Here is a 22,073-nt window from a genome sequence, read left to right as displayed (position 1 = left end):
CCTATGGAGATGGTGATAAAATTGTTCTAAATAAAACTGCAGGGCTTGTGTGTAAAAGCATTACTTTTCCTTTATTAATGAGGCTTTGTTCAATGATGTCCTGCACCAGCATTTTTTGTGATTACATCTCTGGCAGTAGTTATAGCTGGAACATACCCATTTGAAGTGGGGAAGATGTTAGTTATAAATAATGCAAGGCATAGAAATACGGGGGAATCTTAGACCAATAAAAATGCCATCTTTATTCAAATAAATATATTTGACCGAAATATTCCTTAGATGGAGTATTAAATAAGCTCATTCCAATGTCCTGTTCCGTATGTTTCACAAAATACTGTATGTATGATTATCTCAAAATCATGTTCTATAAAGTGGAGATTATACATTATTGTATTGGCATACAGTTGTCATAAAGAGTATTTTAGAAAAAGTACATTGGGATTCTGTCTTCTTGAAAGTGTTGAACACTAGATTGCTTTCCAGCAGGTTTTTAATGTGAATTTTGGGGAAGCAAGGCAGTTTGAGACAGGTTTTTGAGGGAGAGATACGAGGGGAAGGTTGTTTCGTTTCACTTGTTTTCATTGATGTTTTTTATAGTGGAGACATTTTTATCTGCTTCTTTACTATTTGGGGCTTTTCATCAATAAAATACATATTGTGCTTATTGAACCTTTAAAAATTTAATTAATTTTTTTAAAGTAGAAAATATAAAATTCATTCCTTTGAAACTTTTTGACTGTTCACTCCTTTCCCCACACTAGGCTCGGGAATTACAAGCCAGAGTGCTTAAACGGGCTCAAATAGAACAGCTGGATGCAGTTCCTGCACAGAAACAGTTAGCGGCTGAAATTTGTGCTGAGATTGCAAAACATTCTACAGCCCAGCGAAACTATGAAAAAGCAATTAAATTTTACAAAGAAGCTCTTGTTCACTGTGAAACCGATAAGAAGGTCAGTTCTCCCTCTGGCTATTTTGCATTCGTTTTCCATTCATTTTTGGTATCTAGCAATACATTTTTCCAATAATCCACAGTGTAGACGTATATTTGCAATTACTTCTGCTTTATGATATACGTAGAGCCTTGAACTTTCTCGTCTTCATTGCTATGATAGAATAGTTATATGTACTGCTAATTTCTGTCTCTGGCACAAACTCCTGATTCAAGTGGTGGTCTGCATGCACTCTTGAGTTGTCCATTAGATCATATAGTTGAGCCTGTCTTCATGTACCAGTTGAAGATGTGTAAGGAACGGCACAGTAATATTGGTGATGGCTTCAATCTTGTTGTCTGTCCTCTGGAATGAAGTCCCAGTGCTTTTGGTCACTTCAGACAATTTCTGTCTCTCCTGTATCTGTTTTAGCAGTTTTAGACTTTTATCTAGACTTGATAGGATTCTGATTTTAGTCACAAAATGTTGCTGTTAAGCAGTGATTATTGCACTGCTTCTCCCTTCCCTGCACAGTCTCTTTCCCCCACATCTGCCTGTTGATAAAGGGTGGTAAATTTGAGTTTATTTTTATCCCCCTCTTTCTTCTTCTCCTTTCACAGCCCTGGGTTTTAGAGATAAGAGAGGGAGAAACAAAAGGTTAAGAAATTTATAATAAGCAACAAAATTAAGTGTCAACTTCAGTGGATTTTTTAAATTAAAAATAAATAAATATAATTTTTGTCAAATTTCCAGTTTTCTAGCGTGTGTTGTATATTTAGGTGTATGTGAGGACTTCTTATTTTGCTGTTTCTTATTGCACAGATACAGATTCACCAGCTTCTAAAATATATCACTTGGTTTTAATACTTGAACTCATCTTATGGTTTCGAGAATCTAGGTCCTTCCTAAATCTACAAATTCAGCATCTTTGAGACAGGCTTTCCTCAAGGCATCTTGTAAGAACGATGAAGAAGAAGAAAAATTGGGAGAGGAACAAAAACATTCTTAAAATATTCAAAGGAGGGTGACTTCCTTATTCTACTATTAAGAGCGAGGAGACTGCCTATCATAGTACAAGTACACCTATGGCTTTTGTGGTATGCCATCCCAGTAATTCAGTATCAAAGCCTTAATCTTTTTTTTTTTTTTTTCTTTCACACCAGTATTGAAACACCAGCATGGCATTTCCCTTCAATTCTTGCTAAAATCCTACTATTGAGAGATTCCCCATTGTTACAAGATATGCTGTGCACTGACATTTAGACTGAATATCTGCTAGATGCACTTACTGGAGATTTTTCCTTTAATCCTACTTCACTAGTAACACAGAATACAATGACATCTTAGAAAAATCTAAGACTGAATTTCTGATTAAGAACTTCTTCCCTGCTTAGAGTACTGAAAGCAAAATACTTTTGGTTACCCGCAGCAAGAATAAATGAGCCATTCCACTCTATTTCTATAGTTTCAATGGATTAGGACTTGTTTTCTTCCCTTCGTTTTTAAAAACATTGCTAGTACAAGGTTGGAATTGAATTCTTTTAGATTACAAAATATAAATTTGAGCTGTTAAACACCTGCCTATTTCTTGATGTTTTCACAGAGTTTACTTTCCTTAAAATTATATATGGAAGTATTGGAAAATCCTTTGAAGCTATCTGTACCTTGTTTCTTCAAAACAGAATCTCTTGTATTCCAGCCAAAGTAACCCAAACAAGATTTGAAATGTTGCATCAAACAATGTATTCAGCTGAATGTGAAGAGGTGGTAATCCATGTCATAAGGGTTTTGGGTTGGGTTGTCTCATTTTACATAGTTAAATCTGGTAGGTAATATTCTGCCTCATTTCTCTGATCAGATAAGAGGCAATACAGTTTCCAGATGCAGATGTGAAGTGGCTCACAGGCTGCGTCAAGCATATCATTTCACAGTGTTTTGGGTTGAAGCCGAAAATTCGGAGACTGCTTCCAGTCACTAGAATCTAGCATAGAAGTCCAGTGTAACTGACATTCCTCTCTGACTTGCCTAAGACAGGAAGTGTTCCTTGACTAGCAGACTGCTTTTCAGTCTTCCACTGTGTTATGCACATAAGAACAGTGTCTTGAAGAAAGCTTTCATAGTTAAAATTCTTACTTGCTTGCTATTTCCTTATCATTTCAGTGCTTACCCACCTGCCTTTCTGTTTCAGAATTATATAGTGTATGGTTGTGTATGTAAATAACAGGAAGTAGGAAGAAAGCAGTTAAACATTATGCAGGTAGCCTTCATATACTGAACAGGATGTTTGAAAAACTATTTTGATTCAGAAGTGCCTTTCACAAGTGTAACCAGAGAGAGGATTGTGATGCATTTATAAATGCCTCCTTTTTGAAAACAAAATCAAAACACCATTGAAAACTAGGCAGCAGTGGCATTGCTTGCTGTTTGTCTACTGCTAATTTTACTTTGTGATTGGTTTAACTCCTGTTTGCTTCAATGGGAGCTGATTAAATCTGTGGTAGCTCTTGTGTTTATAAACTTTTCTGTGGCATTTTATTCAGAATAGTCTATGATGGGACTTCGTTCTTAAGGATGCATGCTTATGTACAATTCAGTTTGTTAATATCTATTCTGTGATTGCTTCTCAGAAGTGGATCCATGCACAGTCTTAATGGGGTAGATTTGGAGAAGCAAATAAGAAAACTGTTTCTGATGGAATTTGCTTATACCCCAAAACTAATGGGTGAATGTTAATGAGGTATTTACTTCTGTCAGTGAATTTAACACAACCTACTCTAACATTTTTTCCCAATAAAATTAGTCATACCAAAATACTGTAGTATTTAGAGCAATACTATTTCAGCAGCTCTATTTTCAGAATATCCCTCTGAAGATGAAAAGTTTTATCTGTTTTAAAGGTAAGGGAATGGAAATAAGTGATATTACTTGACCAAGAGCCCAGAGGAAACAACAGGGAAAACGCTCTCTTAGGAGAGAAATACATTTTCCCTGAGACTATGAAATTTCAGGTTAATACTCACAGAACCTTCTTAATCTTTGAATTACATATAGTTAAAAATTTAATCTACAGGCAATGTTGGAACTTGCACGTTTATATCTTGCACAAGATGATACTGATGCCTGTCAACATCAGTGTTCCTTACTATTGAAGAATGACCAAGATAATGAAGCGGCAGCAATGGTATGTGCTATTATACTAATCCCATATCAGAAGTTTTTTGAAGTGTCTGCAATGTGATGGATCCATAAAACATCTTAAGAAAGCCTACAGCCTCTGATTTCAAAAAACATGTAAAAAAACCCAACATGGCAACAAAATTATTTTCTTTCTATGCTGGATGATGATTCAATATGAAGTTTCTAGCAGTCATAGCCTTCGTTCTATCTCAATGCAAAAATGTGTCTTTACTGGTAGAGAAAAAAGTAGTAGCTACAAGATTGACTAAAGCATGGCTTAAAACATGTTCTATTAACAATTGCCTAATGGTCAGGGAAGAAGTTATTTTTCCAGCTGGGATAGAGCTGACTTTCTTACTGGCAGCTGATAATAGTGGTCTGCTTTGGATTTGGGATGAAAATAGTGTTGGTAAAACACTGATGGTTTTGGTTGTTGCTAAGAAGTCGAGACCTTTTTCTGCTCCTCATACCGCCCCACCAACAAGAAGCTGGGAGTGCACAAAAGGTCGGAAGGAGACATAACCAGGACAGCTGACTTCAACTGGCCAAAGGAGTAGTTCCTGCCGTGTGACATCATGCTCAGTATATAGAGCTGGGGGAGGAAGGGAAGGCGATATTCATAGTTATGACATTTGTCTTCCCAAGTAACCGTTAAGTGCGATGGAGCCCTGTTGTCCTGGAGATGGCTGAATACCTGTGTGCCAATGGGAAGCAGGGAATTAATTCCTTGTTTTGCCTTGCTTGCATGCACAGCTTTTGCTCTACCTATTAAACTGTCTTTATCTCAACTTCCGCGTTCTTTCTCACTTTTACTCTTCTGATTCTCTCCCCCAGCCCAACAGGGGGGAGTGACCATCAGCTGAGTGATCGTAGGTGCTGGCTGGGGTTAAACCATGACACCAGCACAGTAATATGTCCAAGTGGTGACCAATGAGGAGCCGTGTTCCTCAGGGGTCAGTAGTTGGACCAGTGCTGTTTAACATCTTTGTCAGCAATGTGGAGAATAGGATTGAGTGCACCCTTAGCAAGTTTCCCAATGACACCAGGCCCTGTGGAGCAGTCGACATACTGGAGGGAAGGAATGCCATCCAGAGGGACCCAGAGAGGCTTGAGAGGTGGGTCCCTCCTAACCCCATCAAGTTCAGCAAGGCCAAGTGTAAGGTTCTGCATTTGGATCAAGTCAATCCCAAGCAGAAATGCAAGCTGGGCAGAGAATGGATTGAGAGCAGCTCTGAGGAGAAGGACCTGGGGGTGTTGGTGGATGAGCTGGCAACATCTGCTCACAGTCCAGGCAGCCAACCCTATCCTGGGCTGTATCAAAAGAAGTGTGGCCAGCAGGGCCAGGGAGATGATTCTTCCCCTCTGTCTGCTCTGGTGAGACCCCACCTACAGTACTGTGTCCAACTCTGGGGCCCCCAAAATAAGAAGGACATGGACTTGTTGGAGCAAGTCCAGAGGAGGGCCGTGAAGATGATCAGAGGGCTGGAGCACCACTCCTATGAAGACAGGCTGAGAGAGTTGGGGTTGTTCAGCCTGGAGAAGAGAAGGCTTCGGGGAGATCTTATAGCAGCTTTCCAGTACCTAAAAGGGGCCTACAGGAGAGAAGGGGAGGGACTCTTTATCAGGGAGTGTAGTGACAGGACAAGGGGTAACTCTTTTAAACTAAAAGAGGATATATTTTAGATTAGGTATTAGGAAGGAATTCTTTACTGTGAGAGTGGTGAGATACTGGAACAGGTTGCCCAGAGAGGTGGTAGATGGCCTATCCCTGGAAGTGTTCAAGGCCAGGTTGGATGGTGCTTTGAGCACCCTAGTCTAGTGGGAGGCGTCCCTGCCCATGGCAGGGGGTTGGAACTAGATGATCTTTAATCATAGAATCATTTTGCTTGGAAGAGACTTTAAGATCATCAAGTCTAACCGTTAACCTAGCACTGCCAAGTTGTAACTAAACCATTTCTCTCAGCACTACATCTACATGTTCTTTTAAATGCTTCCAGGGATCGCAACTCAACCACTTCCCTGGGCACCCTGTTCCAATGCTTGACAACCCTTTCAGTGAAGAAGTTTTTCCCTCTATCCAGTCTAAACCTCCCCTGGTGCAACTTGAGGCCGCTTCCTCTTGTTCTGTTACTTGGGGGAAAAGACTCACAAGGTAGTTGTAGAGAGTTATAAGATCTCCTCTCAGCCTCCTTTTCTTCAGACTAAACAGTCCCAGTTCCCTCAGCCGCTCCTCCTAAGACTTGTGCTCTAGACCCTTCACCAGCTTCGTTGCCCTTCTTTGGACACTCCAGCACCTCAGTGTCTTTCTTGTAGTCAGGGGCCCAAAACTGAACACAGTGTTCAATGTGTGGCCTCACTAAGTGCCAAGTACAAGGGGACAATCACTTCCCTAGTCCTGCTGGCCACGCGATTTCTGATACAAACCAGGATGCTATTGGCTGCCTTGGCCACCTGAGCACAGTGCTGGCTCATACTCAGCAGGCTGTCGATCAATGACCCTGGGTCCTTTTCTGCTGGGCAGCTTTCCAGCCACGCTTCCTCAAGCCTGTAGTGCTGTATGGGGTTTTTGTGACTCAGGTGCAGGACCTGGCACTTGGCCTTGTTGAACCTTATACCCTTGGCCTCAGCCTATTAACCCAGCCTGTCCAGGTCCCTCCGTAGAGCCTTCCTACCCGCAAGCAGATGAACGCTCTCACCCAACTTGATGTCGTCTGCAAACTCACTGAGGGTGCACTCAATTCCCTCATCCAGATCATTGATAAAGATATGAAACAGAACTGGCCCCAATACTGAGCCTTGGGGAACACCACTTGTGACTGGCTGCCAACTGGATTTAACTCCATTCACCACAACTCTTTGGGCCTGGCCATCCAGCCAGTTTTCCACTCAGGAAAGCGTACACTCATCCAAGCCATAAGCAGCCAGTTTCTCCAGGAGAATGCTTTGGGAAGCAGTGTCAAAAGCTTTACTGAAGTGTAGACAACATCCGTAGCCTTTCCCTCATCCACTAAGGGGGTCACCTTGTCATAGGAGATTAGATTAGCAAAGCATGACCTGCCCTTCATAAACTCAATCGACTTTAAGGTCCCTTACAACCCAAACCATGCTATGATTCTATGAGTATTAAAGCAAGCATCTAAAACAAAAAACTTCCAGAAGAAAAGAACTATGTACTTAAGGTGGTTTTACATCCTTATGTAATCATAGTAGGTCATATTCCTACTTAACCATTTTTAATCATAGCTGCAGATACAGGATTTGTATACTTCTTGGCTTAAAAGACAGCTCAATAGGCTGAGGAACTTTTGCTTTAACACATTAGGAGCAAAATGATTTTGAGATGGGAATAATTTATTTTCTCACAGCAGTCTAACATCTGGAATTTATTCTAGTATGGTGCAAGGACAGGAGTAATAGCACTCTTAATATATATTATTAAATCTACTTTTTCTTAGCTGCCTCTCAGTAGAAAGAAACTGAAATGAAATAGCTTGTTTTACTTCCACTGCTGAAGTGGGCTATCATCTTTCTTTTTTCCCGAACTTTAAACTGTGCTTTTCCATGTGCTTAATCTGCATTTGTGGGAAATAAAATTAGGACTCAAACTATGCAAGTAAAAATGAACATATTTGAAAGGTACATCAAAGTGTTTTATTCTCTTTTAATTTATACCTTAAGTGCAAAATGGAGGTGTGAGCCTATACCTCCTCATTATTATCCTTTGTGTCTGTATATAGTGTTTATTTTCCAGAGCGTAATGGAAAACCCAAATCGGTTTACTTCTTGTGCAGTTCCTACAGCACTTTAAAGCTATAGTTTCATCTCCCCACTTCACAGAAATAGAATTCATTATAAACGATAATTTGTAATACTTTGTTTTGTTTTCTCTAAATTGGTTTATGTTGTAGATGATGGCTGATATCATGTTCCGGAAGCAAGATTATGAACAAGCTGTCTTTCATTTCCAGCAGCTCCTAGAACGCAAGCCAGGCGAGTATTTAGCAGTGATATTTTTAATTCTTTCTGGTACATAGTTCTAATGAGATGGAGGAATAAATATCTAAAAAATACTTTGTATGATTAAAAAGAAATGTGCTACTTATCATGTAATGGATACTAAAGCCAAAGACCAAAACATAAAGCTATTTTAAGGGAAGATAAGAAAATTATTTCTCTTACATACGGTAATTTCCTTTGCTGCAATGTAACATGCATTGTTTACCTCAAGCCAAATAGAGCCAGGGTGTTATTCAATTGTAACTATAAAGCACTTTTTCTTGTGTTTAAGATACGAGTGCATGAACACAAAGCTAGCATTTTATTTTAAGATTAATAAAGGAAACTTCTCTTGGACGGGAGTAAGTTTCTGTTAGCATTTTGCAAATTATGACCAGAAAGAAAGCTACTAAAATCTATTAAAGTAGTACTATAATGAATATAAAGCTTTCTAGTCAACTTTGTGAAAGAAATGATGAGAATACAGCAAGTTTTTTTGTTTGAGTGCTTTTGAAAGTGAAGTACAATTGCCTTTATACAGGTTTTTATAGAAGTATTGCAAGTATCACTTGATTTCTTCATTCTTGTGTCTGTGGTTACTATGTAATATGACTTATGTATTACATCATATCTCATTTTTGTATGTTTTTTCACAAGGTAGGCTCTATTTCTTAAGCTATTCCTATAGCAAATAACTAGAATTACAATGTCCTAATTATTTGTGTATTTAGATAACTATGCAACCCTCTCACGATTAATTGATCTGTTAAGAAGAGCTGGGAAACTAGAAGAAGTCCCAAGATTTCTTTTAATGGCTGAAAAACATTCTTCCAGAACAAAGCTTGAACCAGGATTTCACTACTGCAAAGGACTGTATCTTTGGTACTTGCAATTTTAATTAAGAAAAGGTTTATTTGATATGTAGTGCATATTTAAATTAACTTTCTTGTCATCCATTATTATTCAGTGCTACATGTAGTGTGATAAGTAATATAGCAACACTTTCCTAATTACTTAAGGTGCTAGGATTTTAGGAAAGGACTCCTTTTCCCTCCTGAAATACTTTCCAATTAGCTTCTCTTTAAAATGAAGCTATTTTATGTCTCATATACATCTTTTGTATTTCCTACTTTCTAAAAGGGATGTTCTTGCTGTTCAATAATAGAATATTACTTATTTTCAAATTTTAGAATTTGTCAGACTCTTTTTAGTCTGTAAAAACAAGTTCCTTGCAATAGTATGCATGCTGGTCAAACCTTGCATTATCAGTATGTGCAAGTGTGTCATCTGTTTTTAAATTCTCAGGGTTCTTGAGATTTGGGTGGGATTTGGGGCAGTGAACTTTACTTGCCCAGCTTTAAATATTATAATTATTTGTCTAGGTATACAGGTGAACCAAATGATGCACTCCGGCATTTTAATAAAGCTCGAAAGGACAGTGACTGGGGACAGAATGCGGTCTACAACATGATTGAAATTTGCTTGAACCCAGATAATGAAACTGTGGGTGGTGAAGTCTTTGAAAATCTGGATGCTGATATAGGGTAAGTGAATGAAATAAATACTGCTTGGGTTCTTCTGTCATCCCCTTCCTCTGCCACCCCTTAATAATGTGCCTTAATTTAAATTGCTAAAACTTTGAGCTTATCTAATGAATATTGTGAGACACCATCCTAGACCGTGTTAAGTCAGTCTCAAGCAGAAAATATAGATTTTATCTGGAATCCTGGTCACTTGCAGTGTTAAAAACAGCTTGTTATGTTGGAGCTGCTGTTGTTACAGAGGAGAATCAATGTAGAATGCCTACATAACAGAGCTATCTTGTACGCAATGTCATGCCTTTAGCATGGAGTCAGTATTAACTTGTAATTAATTTGGTGTATGATAAAAAAATTAACTTTTACAAATACTTTCTTTCTGATAACAGTAATTCAACAGAGAAGCAGGAATCTGTGCAGTTGGCTGTGAGAACAGCAGAAAATCTTCTGAAGGAACTCAAGCCTCAGACCATTCAGGGTCACATTCAACTTCGAATTATGGAAAATTATTGTCTCATGGCAACCAAACAAAAATCAAGTGTTGAACGAGCACTGAATACTTTCACTGAAATAGTGGTGGTTGAGGTTAGTAACCTGTCTTATTTCGTCAGCCTTCTCTTTCACACTTACTATGTTTTTTTAACTGGTCTCGCAGTTTACATTCAGGAATAGTGGCACGTGTTAGTGGTATTTGTTCTAAGCAATTTTTTTTCCTGCTAAATAATATTTTATATAAAATTTGAAAAAAAATACATGCTGAAATAACAACATCTTTTGGAAGTTTTCAATTGGATTGCAAATTTATAACTCAACTAAATGCTAATATTGCCAGTTACTGAAATGTGAATAGGCTTTTTGGTTTGAGTTGCTGGGTTTGCTCTTTAATTCCCAGTCTTGCCACAGCGTGTCTGATGTAAGTCCATACAGTACCTTCATTCTGTAAGCAAAAACAATTAAATATAAGCTGCCTTCCTGTAGTTCATGGCAATTTGACAGAATTTAGATTCCAGGGCAAGACTATCCATCTACTTAAAATTCATCCCTATGATGGAAATCTTTGTTATTTTATAGCTACTTGTAGTAGCTATAGTATTAGTATAGCTAGTAATCCTAAACTTTTAGGATTAGTAACAGATATTCTTGTTACCGATACCTTTCAACAGATCTTATTTAAGCACATGTAGACACATTTAGTTCATCGGAATGCCGAGAAATACATAAGTTACTACTACCTATTAACTGTGTACTAAACTGCTGCTTGGCTGAGCTGAGTATACTGATCCCTGTCTTGCATGTAAGGCAGTTCTGAGAATTACAAACAAGGTATCTCTCTGCCTCCAGTACTGACTTCAGAGTTCTGCTCAGGATTGATCTGATGTCCTTTGAATATATAATGTTTTCACATGGTGACAGTTCTAGCAGGAAGAATGTTCCAGTCTATCTAGTCTTCCCTCCAGGGCTGCATAAAATATGCAGGTTAAATCTCTTCAGACTTCAGAGGTTATTGTTCCATGCTAAGTGTGAGACTATTGAGAGAGAGGGGGAATGAGCTAGTCCTTACATGGAAGAGGGGCTTTTGATGGGGTCATTTTTTTTCAACCCATTACGGAAAGCCTATTTACTGCACAACCCTACAAAGAGGTGTAAGAGGCAGAATACCAATAGTGAGCCAGGAACACTGGGAGGGAGAAAGAAGCTTTTAAGTTAGCTGCTGATAGAACTACTCTCTGCGTTTAGAAAGCGGTTTTGTGGTGTAAGCCCCATTCTCGTCTATACCCCGTGCAAATAAAGGCAGGATTTTAAAAATCACACTTGCTCCTGCACTTGAGGCTCTTGCATAAAACGGTGGCTTTTAAGAATCCTCTTTGTTATATGTATCTTTCGGATACAGGCAGTTTAGACTTATATTTTTAGGAGCTGTACACCTAGTTGTAGGAATTGGTGTCCCTGTTATTGACATTTGACAGGCACTCCTAAAAGTAGAAAATAAAAATACCACTTGTAATGTAACTTCAAGTGAGTTCAGTTTCCCTCTGAAGTGTTTACTTGTGTATCAAAAGGATAGCTCTTAATGGTATCAGCAAGTTTCTCGTTGAGATGAAATCCCTGTGGATGCTTTCAATGTTTCCTGAGCCTGAATAATATTGTTTTATGCCCAAACTTATATTCAGGCTCTTAATTATTTAACATGGAGTTTATCATAATTAGTTTTACAGAAATCCACTAGATGGAAATCATGTTCGTAAGATTGGATGTTCTGTCTTTATTTCCTGAGATTTAGCTTTTAGTTTAGCTTTCAGATACCTGGTGAAAGTCTTCTGTAAAAAAAAAAAAAATGCTAAAAGCAAAATAAAAAAGCACCAAGTAGTCACTATGCTTTTTTACTGCAGAAGGATCATATACCAGCACTTTTGGGAATGGCCACAGCCTACATGATCTTGAAACAGACTCCACGAGCCAGAAGCCAGTTAAAACGGATTTCAAAAATGAGCTGGAATCCCATTGATGCAGAGGAATTTGAAAAGAGTTGGCTTCTGCTTGCAGATATATATATTCAGTCTGCAAAATATGATATGGCAGGTGAATTACTAAAACGATGCCTTCGTCATAACAGGGTAAGTGAATGTCCATTAAAAGTAATCTTAGTAACCTTTTATTTTAATTCATCTAAATGTTTAGTTTTTCTCTGAAAGATGATTTTGAAATTGAATTCTTTTTCCAGTTGCCTAGTATGTTGCTTATTAAGGAGAAATGGAATAAAACAATCAAGGAAACCAGCAACTTTACAGTGGATCACAGTAAACAAATCTGTGAATGCTGCTTAGTTATTTTTATTCATATTCTGTAATAACTTGTGCAAGTTTTAGCTGTGGTGACACTAGAAGCTTAAGGTTTTCATGCAATGTCAGACATGCATTTTACTGCTTCTCACAAACCTGATGAAGAAAAATGTAGCCATAGAAATTTTGGAGACTTGCTCCATTTATGAAGAGTTGTTATCTTCATCTCTTAAAATACGTTTATAAACATTTATGGTCATAAGCCCGCTACCATACAGGATTTTCTTTTTTTTTTATGCTAGCATTAGTCCTCTGCTTTGAAGATACTGTCTTGTAGATTGTCTGGGGACAAGCTCTAATGTTTTTACCTCGGGGTTTCTGAGCAAGCGAACTGCCCAATGCTCTGCTTTGGAGCTATAGGAACAAGCACGGATCTTAGTTCTTGTGCTTATTTTTCATTTTGTCCCGTTTTGCTGATAACGTTTTTCCATCTATACACTTCACTTTCTTTCACATGGGGCACATCCAGTAGGCTAGTCTTCCATAGATACTATGCTGCAGGTTCAGGATACTGTTTATAGTGCACATACTTGTTTTAGAAAAGCACCTGTTGCTGTATATTTCTTTTTCTGAATTCATCAGTATAAAAGGTAAGGTTCATTATTCAGTCACATTTCTGCAGCCTCCTTGAGAGGTTGACTTATTTGAACTTGTACTCTTTTTGTTTTTAAATATTAAAATTAAGAGGCAGCTACAATAGTTCTTGATATAATGGTATCATGTACTTCTGCAGAGATGCCTCTTAAAATAGGATGTACTCAATTTCATTTTTACAGCAAATTAGTTTGAATTTAGTTAAGAAAAAATTGTATATAAAGGTCAGTTGCACATTTGTCCAGATGTCCAAGGAAAGTTGCACAATCCATACCACTGGAGAATAAACATGAGTCATCTCTCATTTCATACAAAATTCAATATTTAGTGGTTGGTGTTCTCTTCAGGATATTTATGTCTGTCTTTAGCTTTAAGTGTAAAATGATAATGTAAAACAGTTTCCAAAAATAAGGCTGTGAAAATACCTTTTTAAGAAAAGGGGAAACAAACAATATTTGTGGAATATAGAACGCTTTCTGGCTGGACTTGAAATGTGGCTGCTGTAGGGTTATTATTAACTGAGAGAGGTATCGAGAAGGTTCCTGGAGGCTCTAAACATTTTTGAAGGAGTAGTTGCAGTGTCCCCTGTGATGAACTCTGTACTTGACTTGGAGTAACATAGGAAGTTGCTGTGCTCCATATAACTTATTTGTATTACAGACATTTTAAATCAAGACTATCTTGTCATCAAAGTTAGTACAAGTATCACGTAAGCTCTCCAGTTGTACAGATTTGAAGTAGTTAAGCAATTAAGCTGTCAGTACTATTGTATATAAGCTTACCTAAATAAAATTTTGAATTAATATTTGTATTTTGCAGTCGTGCTGCAAGGCTTACGAATACATGGGATACATAATGGAAAAAGAACAAGCATATAAGGATGCAGCAATAAATTACGAGATGGCCTGGAAATATGGAAACCAAACGAATCCAACAATAGGCACGTATATGTAACCTGTACAGATGATTTCAGGCCCTACAGTAGGAATGAAACAGCTACCCTTTATTGGAAAGACTGCTTTTAATTTTCTATAGATATAGAGTATCACTGGTTTTCCTCACATAAAAACCGCAGATGTTTACAGGTGTACTTCACAGTCACTTGGAAAGCCCCCATGGCAAGAGAGAGCAGCTTTATGATACTTCAGAAGTTTCTGCTTACTGTTTTAGTACAAGGTTTGGTCTGAAACAATTTTAGTTGCTGTTTGTGAGCAACTTTCTCTGTAAGTACAGTATTAATTTTTATTAATGTATTTATAGTAATGTAGTAGACTACTGTCTATAGTAGAGAACCTTTTATAATACCCAGTATATATCTGATGGTGGCAGATCATTGATTTAATTATTTCATTTTGAAAATCAGAAGAACTATCTATTTATATGGATAAGGTTTTATATACATAAGGATTTTAAAAATAAATTATTTAAATGCCTTTAAATGTATCTGGTTTAAAAATAATGGTTGACTGAAAACTTCGGGTAGTGCTCAAGTTCCAGTTTGGATTGTTGATTGAAGTCTACAGTAAAATGTCACATTTTTAGACTACTGTAGGGAACCCTTTACAAAAGAGATACATGTAATAAAATGCCCTTTCTTACTCAAGACCTAGGGTCTGGCTGTAGGTCCCAAAGCTGGTGGTTTACACAAACTCTGTTCCCGGTTTTGGCCTACGCTTATGGGCCCTCAAAAATACATACTTCTTGTGGTCTTGAATCTGTGGTCTTTTTCTGTGCCCTAGGTTTTTTTAGTGTTAGGATGAGATAGCCTTTGGCATCAACTGTAAAACCAGTGTTTTTTTAACAAGATTGTAACTGTTATGCATATGAGCTGCCATACGTTTTGTTTCTTTACTGTAAGTCCTGGATGCTGCAATAGTTTGGTTCATGATTTTATCTAATATCATCTGTAGATTAAAGTAGTGTTTTATTAATGGAACTAAATGTTTTATGGTTTAGCTCCTGCTTTTATAACACAGTTGAAGAAATAAAAATGCACATTCATGGATGGATTGCCAAAACATGCGTTATCCTATGTACTGCGAGTCAGATTAGGAGGGTCAAAGCAGAAGGAAGACTCAGATGTCAAAACAGAAATAAAAATGAGTGACAGAAATCAGACTAAGGTTTTATGGTAAAATCTCCAAGTATCTGAGTTTGGATGCAGGAATTTTACAAGTTGTTCCTGCTCCTGTAGACTGACCTATGAATTTCTTGCTAAGAGATTACAGTTGTTGATCAAATAAAATGTATTAGAAAGAAGAAGTTGTAGTAGTAAAAAGGTGCGATTTCTGGAGTTTGTAGTGAACATGGATCAAGGCTTTCATTTTGCTATTTTGAAACCCTCTAGATGGTAGGAATTGAACAGATTACAAAATCATTTGGTTGGTGTCTAGACAGGAGAATGCCTTTGTGAAATTAAAGAGTGGAATGATCTTGCTTACAAAAAGTGAGAGTATGATATTCAGGGTACTATGTGCACATTGATTTTTCTAGTTTTGCATACAGCATTGTGAGAATTGTCAAGGATTAAAACTAAAATGGTTAAAGCAGCACAAACTTCATCTGGCAAGTGAAACTGTATAAACTGGTATCAGATCCCTCATACTCATTTGCTAGTGAGGATAAGTTCATAAATGAAAGATTTGAAATTTCAAATTTTAGAAATTGCATACTTAGAACCTTTTCTTTTTTTTTGCTCAGTCCTCATCTCTGTCCAGGCTGATACACTTGAGCTCTACCTTTTGTGTTGAAAGCATCAGCCTGACATGTTGCTATGCGACTTAGCTATTCCATGTGACTTTTTTTTATCAGTGGTCTGCTGACAGTGGAACAGAATAGCATTTTAATTCCCTAGTTTGTTACTGCTCTCTTTATTTTTTTTTCTTCTTTTGTCCTTTAATAATGGAATTGCCTTTACAGAGGGACAGTGTATTGTAGGTCACAGTGAGGAACTCTGTGGGGTACCATAGTAATTGAACGAGGACAACCATTCTGTGTTCTCTGTAGTAACACGTGCTCTCCAGAATAATGTCTCCTTTTGATTCAGACATAGCTATGAGTGTATAAAGGACTTTTATTTACTACTTGAAGTGACTTTGAATAGCAATTTTGATCTCTACAGGCTTAGATGAGAGAATACTAGAAAACAAACATTCTAACTTTAGAAACATATGGTGACCAAAATTAACTTGAATGTGATATTTTCATTATTCAATACAGAAATTAAAATTGTTGCCTTTTTTTCCCCTTCTACTTACAGGATACAAGCTGGCTTTCAATTACTTGAAAGGAAAGAGATATGTTGATGCAATCGATGTTTGTCATAAGGTAGAATTTGTATATGTATTTAATACTTTGCCTACTGTAGCAAAGTTCTTTTGTATAATGATCCTGTATTTTGTTGAGTTTAAATTTCTAAAGTACCTGGCTTAATGTAAGAAAGATGCCCTATGTAATAAGTTAGATTAAATTAGATATCCTCTACGTTATCTGCTTTAACCTGAGCTACTTCCTGGCCACCAGGTAAATAAGAGAGAAAGTGGCTGGCTATCATTTGTGAAAGCATATTCAAATGGCAGCAGCTTCTGTTTGCCCTGTGGTTGCAGCATGGTAAATCCATACAGAAGTATAGCTGAAGAAGTTAATCAGAAGACACTGTTAGAAAGTAACTTCCAGTATTATCTTTGTATGGTGCAAACATAGAGCAGATGCAGAATAAGAAGAAGGGCTACTATTACAGAAGCGGTGTGAACATGATGAGTTGTTAATTATTAGTATTAGTAATGAAATAAATTATAGTTGCTCTTTTGAGAGGGAATTACAGGTAACTAGAATGGATACATTAAATAGAAGGCTAAGGGAGAAGAGGGAATTAAAGGGCGAGAAGATGACGTGGGTAGAGTAGAGTAAGGAAGAGCTTGAGGGAGTGAAAATGGAAGAGCAGTTTATCATTGCAGAGAAAGTATACTTAAAACCTTGGAAATGTCTCCAGAGGTCGCTGTTCCGAATGCACGCGTTTCAAGCCACCCAGAGACTTTAGCCCTTAACCCCTGTGTCTCTTGCACCAAGGTGACAGGGCAGCATGAAAGGGAAGCAAGGTGTCTTTGGTAAAGTTGCTCTTGACGTCCATACATGGTAGTTTCTAGCCACAGTTCAATATTTATGCAGTCTTAAAACAAACTTGTCATGTTGTTATTTTAGTTTTAGAATGCGTAAGCTCAGTGTAAGGGGGGTAACCAAACACAGTGTTCTTTCCTTTTAGACACAGAACTTTTGGGTTGTTTTGTCTTTTGACAGGTCCTTGAAGCACATCCAAACTATCCAAAGATCAGAAAGGAAATACTTGACAAGGCCCGTGCATCACTAAGAACGTGAATTTTTTGTATGGCCCATGGACTTGTTTGTTTAATCTGCCTTTGGAAACTATAAATGAAATACTGCAGTGACAGAGACCATATCAGCGCAAAAGTATTGTGAATATGATTAACTTAATTATATTAGAGATCTGGATTATTTTCAAGAAAAATCTGCAGCCCTGAAAGAAATTGTGTTTATTCTTATTCAGAAGAGAATGCTGCGTACATGTGTGCTATGTAAAGTGTCGTCAAGCATCATAAAAAAGTGTTATCAGCATTACAGAAATGTTTTAAAGCATTAACTAAGTATTTTGTTTTGTCCATTTGAAATAGGATAGGCTGTTGTTTTGAGTGCTATCTAGTGCAGGTGCATTGTTAAGATGCTGGATTTCAGTTCATGTAAACCATTTATTCATAATTACAGTGTAATCTTTATTATTACAGGTGTATTTCTAAAGTGTGTTTTTATTATTTTAACATATATTATAAGCACGTTTTATTTTTGTAATCTTTAAAAACCAGATATATACATTGATCTCAACGAAACTTTCATCTTTAATGAAAATCTAATATTTAAAATTAAGATTTTATGTAAATATTTAGTAAAGGCTTTTATAGATCATGCAAGTCTTACACAGAATTTATTTTCTACTCATGCTATACCCCAGATTTCCAGGCTCTGCATTCCAGTAACTTTTGAGCTGTTTGTCAACCAACAATGTGTCAGATTTCTGTGAAGAGTAATGTTTGATTTTTTTTTTTTTTTTAATTGAACAGATTTCTGTGAAGAGTAATGTTTGATTTTTTTTTTTTTTTTTTTTAATTGAACTGAACTCAGTTGAAAGACTGAGTGTTCAGTCTTTCAACATTGTATGTGTAGATAGTAACAGTCTCATGTGCAGAAGTTAGCACTCTTCTTTTTTTTAATCCATATAAAACACCTTTCTGGAGAAACTGTTTTGATTACAGGGGATTATGATCTTATCTCACATACAGGATATACCTTTGGATCTTTAAGGAAGCAATGGCATTGAGGAAAGAGAAGGATCAGGGTTTTTTTCAGTGACACAGAGTTTTTTGGGAAAAAAAAAAGCCTTACAAAAACCACTGTTACGCTTCTGGATTTGGTTTTCAAACAGCACTTGACGTTGTATGTATTTGACTAGAAAAGTAATGTTTTGGCATGAAAAGGGAATTCTTAATACTAGTAATAAGTTTCTTAAAATTACCAATTTCAGCTTCATCATTAGGTAATTTTAGCTTTTTCTTTTTTATGACAATTGAATGCTAAGGCTACAAATGGGAACCTGTTTACAATTGTATCTAATCTTGCTTATCAATAACTAGGTGCTGTATCTTGGGTAACTTTATAGCCTTGTTTCCTAAATAGATTAGCGTGCATCACTTACGCAATGGTGCTACCTACTGGTGATTTTCAGGCTCTGCATTCCAGTAACTTCTGAGCTGTTGGTCAACCAAACTGAAATTAATTGATGTGTCTCAGGACTGTAACACTTCTACAAGATTTGTGTGAATATTAGAATATAAACAGCCTCTCCTTCCCTATGGAACCTTGAAACTTATGCTGTAGCCTTAGCCCTTCTGTTTGAGCACTGTCAATCAGCGTGTACGTACATAACCGTACCAGGCACAGGACTGCTTCCCCGTTTTTTGCCTGCAAGTTGTGTAGTGTGGTGGAGGTATGAGAAAGAAGATTTAGGAAATTGGTGAAAAAATGGTATGGGGGTGGAATGAGGAACGTGGAAGGATGTAGAAAATGCTGAGGCTGGGGGGAATTGTAAGGAAGCTGGGCTGTGTTGATCACCAGACTATGAATTCTTAAACTATGCTGCTTTGGGTCTTTTTCCCCACTGCTAAAAGAATAAGTACGTAGGTCTTCTCAAGGCAGTTTCTAGTAAAACAGCATTTCATTGTACGCAGCCCTATTCATACAGGATCAGTGTGGTTTTGCTTCCTCTATAGCATTGGAATAACGGTTAGCTGAAGTTTAGAATAAAAACAGGTGGTTTTATATCAATACATGCAAGATGTTTTCAAAAAAGGCAAGACTAATCTGCATCTACATCTACTTTATTTTGTTTTTATCATGAGCATAAGATGGACATTACCCTTTCATAAGATGGGTAACAGATTAGGTCATGACAATGATAAGATACAGAAGTTAGTTGATAGCTAAAGTTGAGACTGAGCTTTTTGCGTCTAACTTTTGGTGATGAGCTTATTTGTATACTATGCAGGTAAAAGATTTCTGAATTCCCTATTAGCCTTCTTGAGCCACTAGTGTCTTTTTATGGATGATGTCTTTAAAAGAAGAGTGCAAATGAGTTACATCTTTGGATTTCAATTAAAAAAAAAGGTGTCTATAAATAGTCCTTTCAAGAAAGTCTTGCTTTAATGTAGTATTCCCAGAAGAAATAAATGGCCTTTCCATTTCCCTTTGGGTTTATGTAAGCCAATTTGAAGTTTTTCTCTCCTTACTAAATCTTTTTACCTTCTCTGTAGAAGCAATTTCTTGCTGCTTCTTTTTATTTCTCTTTACTCCAGCTAATTGAGACTGTTAATTTCAGCTTTCGTTCTGCTTTTACAGTTTCTTATTTTAAAAATGCACGTCCTGGTAGCTCTTTTTTGTTTGCCCCTTTCTTAATAAATGGTTTTGAATGGAAGAGACTCCTGGGATGGAAAAGAGTCAGTAGTGCTAATTTCAAAGAGCTGCAGTCTTTAGTGCGATGTTGCTAAGCAACCCATCTTCCCGTTTTGCCTTTGGTGAATAAAAGAGGAGAGTGGAGCTGTGGTTTCTATTGATTCATTCACTGAAACTGGGAATCTAAGCATCTTGTAGCTATAGCAACATAAGCCATAGGTGTCTCTTCCTCTCCTCTCTTGTCCCCCTTTCCCCTGCAGGTACATATTTTCTAGAGTATATGTAAACACTTTTGGTAACAGTGTGCTAAATACTTTCATTTAAATTCCCTACTGCTTTTTTCAGATTTGTGCCAATACTAGAAAGATGGTCTAGAAAGTATCATTAGGTAAAATAATTGGTATAATTATTTAAAATAACTGAACTAGCAAGGCTCTTACAGAAAAATAGACTAGAAGTGATTTTCAGGTTTTTCCGCATTTTTGGACAAGGTTTGACTATTGGGGGTCATTTCTCAAATGTGACTACAGCAGTTTTTAGAAAGACTCATAAATCAGGCAATTCTGGTTTAGTAACCTAAACTGTAATCTTCTTAGCCTTTAGATGAGTGCATAGCTTTTACAGTGTTAACAGAATTTGTTGAAAATTTTCTGAATGAATTGTTTTTGAAAGTGGTCTAGGAGACGTTTCAGGGAAGTCTCCATAGTGGGGGTGGATTCTGGCTCTTCGGAAGTTGGTCATAAAGAACTCATTAGTGTGCTCTCTATACAATGCTGAACAGGAAAAAATAGGAAAAGAAATTAAGGAAAAATTGCACTAGCAATTACTTTTCCATTGGTGACTATCCCACTTTTTAAAGATCACTGTTGTGTCAGTTTAGGCTCCTTACAACTGTGATTTTAATTTCTGGCTTTGTTCGCTCTGGTTTTACCTGTTGTTTCATCTTGCAGTGAAATCAGAACCTTTTTTTTTTTTTTTTTTTTTTTTTTGAAATGTTTAGAACTGGTCAGTTACTGCAGAAATCACATGCTTTTATCTCTGCGAAAAATGGGTTTGGTACTTGTGTGACATGGTCCTTGCTAAAAGAGGTGAATGGTCTCAATATTGTTCTGACGTACTTTCTTTTCTTCTTTTCTTCTTTTCTTCTTTTCTTCTTTTCTTTTCTTTCAGAGAGTCAGTGTGCCTGTTAATGCAGGCTTTATTCTGGAAAACAGCAGCTTTTTCAATGTTCACGCTAGAAATTTGCCTTACTTGAATTTTGTGCTATAAATAGCTGAATGTTGGCTATCCGTGTCTCAGGTGATGTAGTACTTGCTACGGTTCAGGCCTCAACTTTAAAAGGCATAAGGAAGGATTTTCAACATGCTAGAAATAACAGAACATATTAATTGTGATTAATTCTGGTCTAAATCTTCGTTAAGTGTTCCTGGGGAAGATTAATTCAGTCATAAAATACTGGTATTAACATTTTTGTCACTGATGTAGAATCAGGGTAGCTGCTGCCCGCTCCCCGTACATTTGCTGAGCACCTTTAGCTGCCCGCAGTTGAGTGCGCTGAACGAAATCAGCTTTGAAGTGCTGGGCTGAGACTGTGATTGTGCTGCTTTTACTTGAAAGGAGGAAGAAAAGGAGACTATGCTATATTCAGGGAAATTAGGAGCAAACTTCACGGGATTAGTACTTTTTTTTTCCTCCCCAAAATCAAGCCATGCTTTCATAGAAAAGTGATTTTGCATCTCTCCCTCTGGGAAACTTTGCGTGGTGAAGGAAGGGAGCCCAGTGTGATCTCCTCTCTCTCAAACTCTGATCTCACCTCTGAGGGATTTGGTGTTCTGTTTCCCCGCCACGTCTTACACGACATAACACTTAGGTGATTGGAGGATAAAAACCCCAGCGCCCCGCCGTGATGCTTAAACTGCCATCGGTACCGCGGGTGCCGAAGCCGTGCCCCGCTGCGGCGCGCATTATGCAATTGTCTAAAA

The 22,073-nt window shown here is 37.3% G+C and overlaps 1 protein-coding gene across 4 annotated transcripts in view; it reads left to right on the top strand.

Moving 5' to 3' along the window:
* TTC21B (tetratricopeptide repeat domain 21B) overlaps positions 1 to 17,999 on the top strand; it is a 42,830-nt gene extending 24,831 nt beyond the window's left edge. For 2 of the 4 annotated variants that reach the window (XM_063341768.1, XM_063341766.1), the window contains 10 exons: positions 762 to 950; positions 4,000 to 4,110; positions 8,015 to 8,096; positions 8,834 to 8,984; positions 9,485 to 9,646; positions 10,030 to 10,225; positions 12,031 to 12,255; positions 13,894 to 14,014; positions 16,334 to 16,401; positions 17,371 to 17,999. In XM_063341768.1, coding sequence (XP_063197838.1) covers positions 762 to 950; positions 4,000 to 4,110; positions 8,015 to 8,096; positions 8,834 to 8,984; positions 9,485 to 9,646; positions 10,030 to 10,225; positions 12,031 to 12,255; positions 13,894 to 14,014; positions 16,334 to 16,401; positions 17,371 to 17,448 — 1,383 coding nt within the window. In that variant the 3' untranslated portion in view covers positions 17,449 to 17,999. The remainder of the gene's footprint in view (positions 1 to 761; positions 951 to 3,999; positions 4,111 to 8,014; positions 8,097 to 8,833; positions 8,985 to 9,484; positions 9,647 to 10,029; positions 10,226 to 12,030; positions 12,256 to 13,893; positions 14,015 to 16,333; positions 16,402 to 17,370) is intronic. The other 2 variants (XM_063341767.1, XM_063341769.1) reach the window with 1 other exon arrangement.
* The last annotated feature ends 4,074 nt before the right edge of the window (positions 18,000 to 22,073 follow it).

The sequence above is a fragment of the Chroicocephalus ridibundus genome, chromosome 7 (assembly GCF_963924245.1).
Source record: "Chroicocephalus ridibundus chromosome 7, bChrRid1.1, whole genome shotgun sequence".
Lineage (NCBI taxonomy): Eukaryota > Metazoa > Chordata > Aves > Charadriiformes > Laridae > Chroicocephalus > Chroicocephalus ridibundus.
This window is presented reverse-complemented; position numbering and strand designations above follow the sequence as displayed.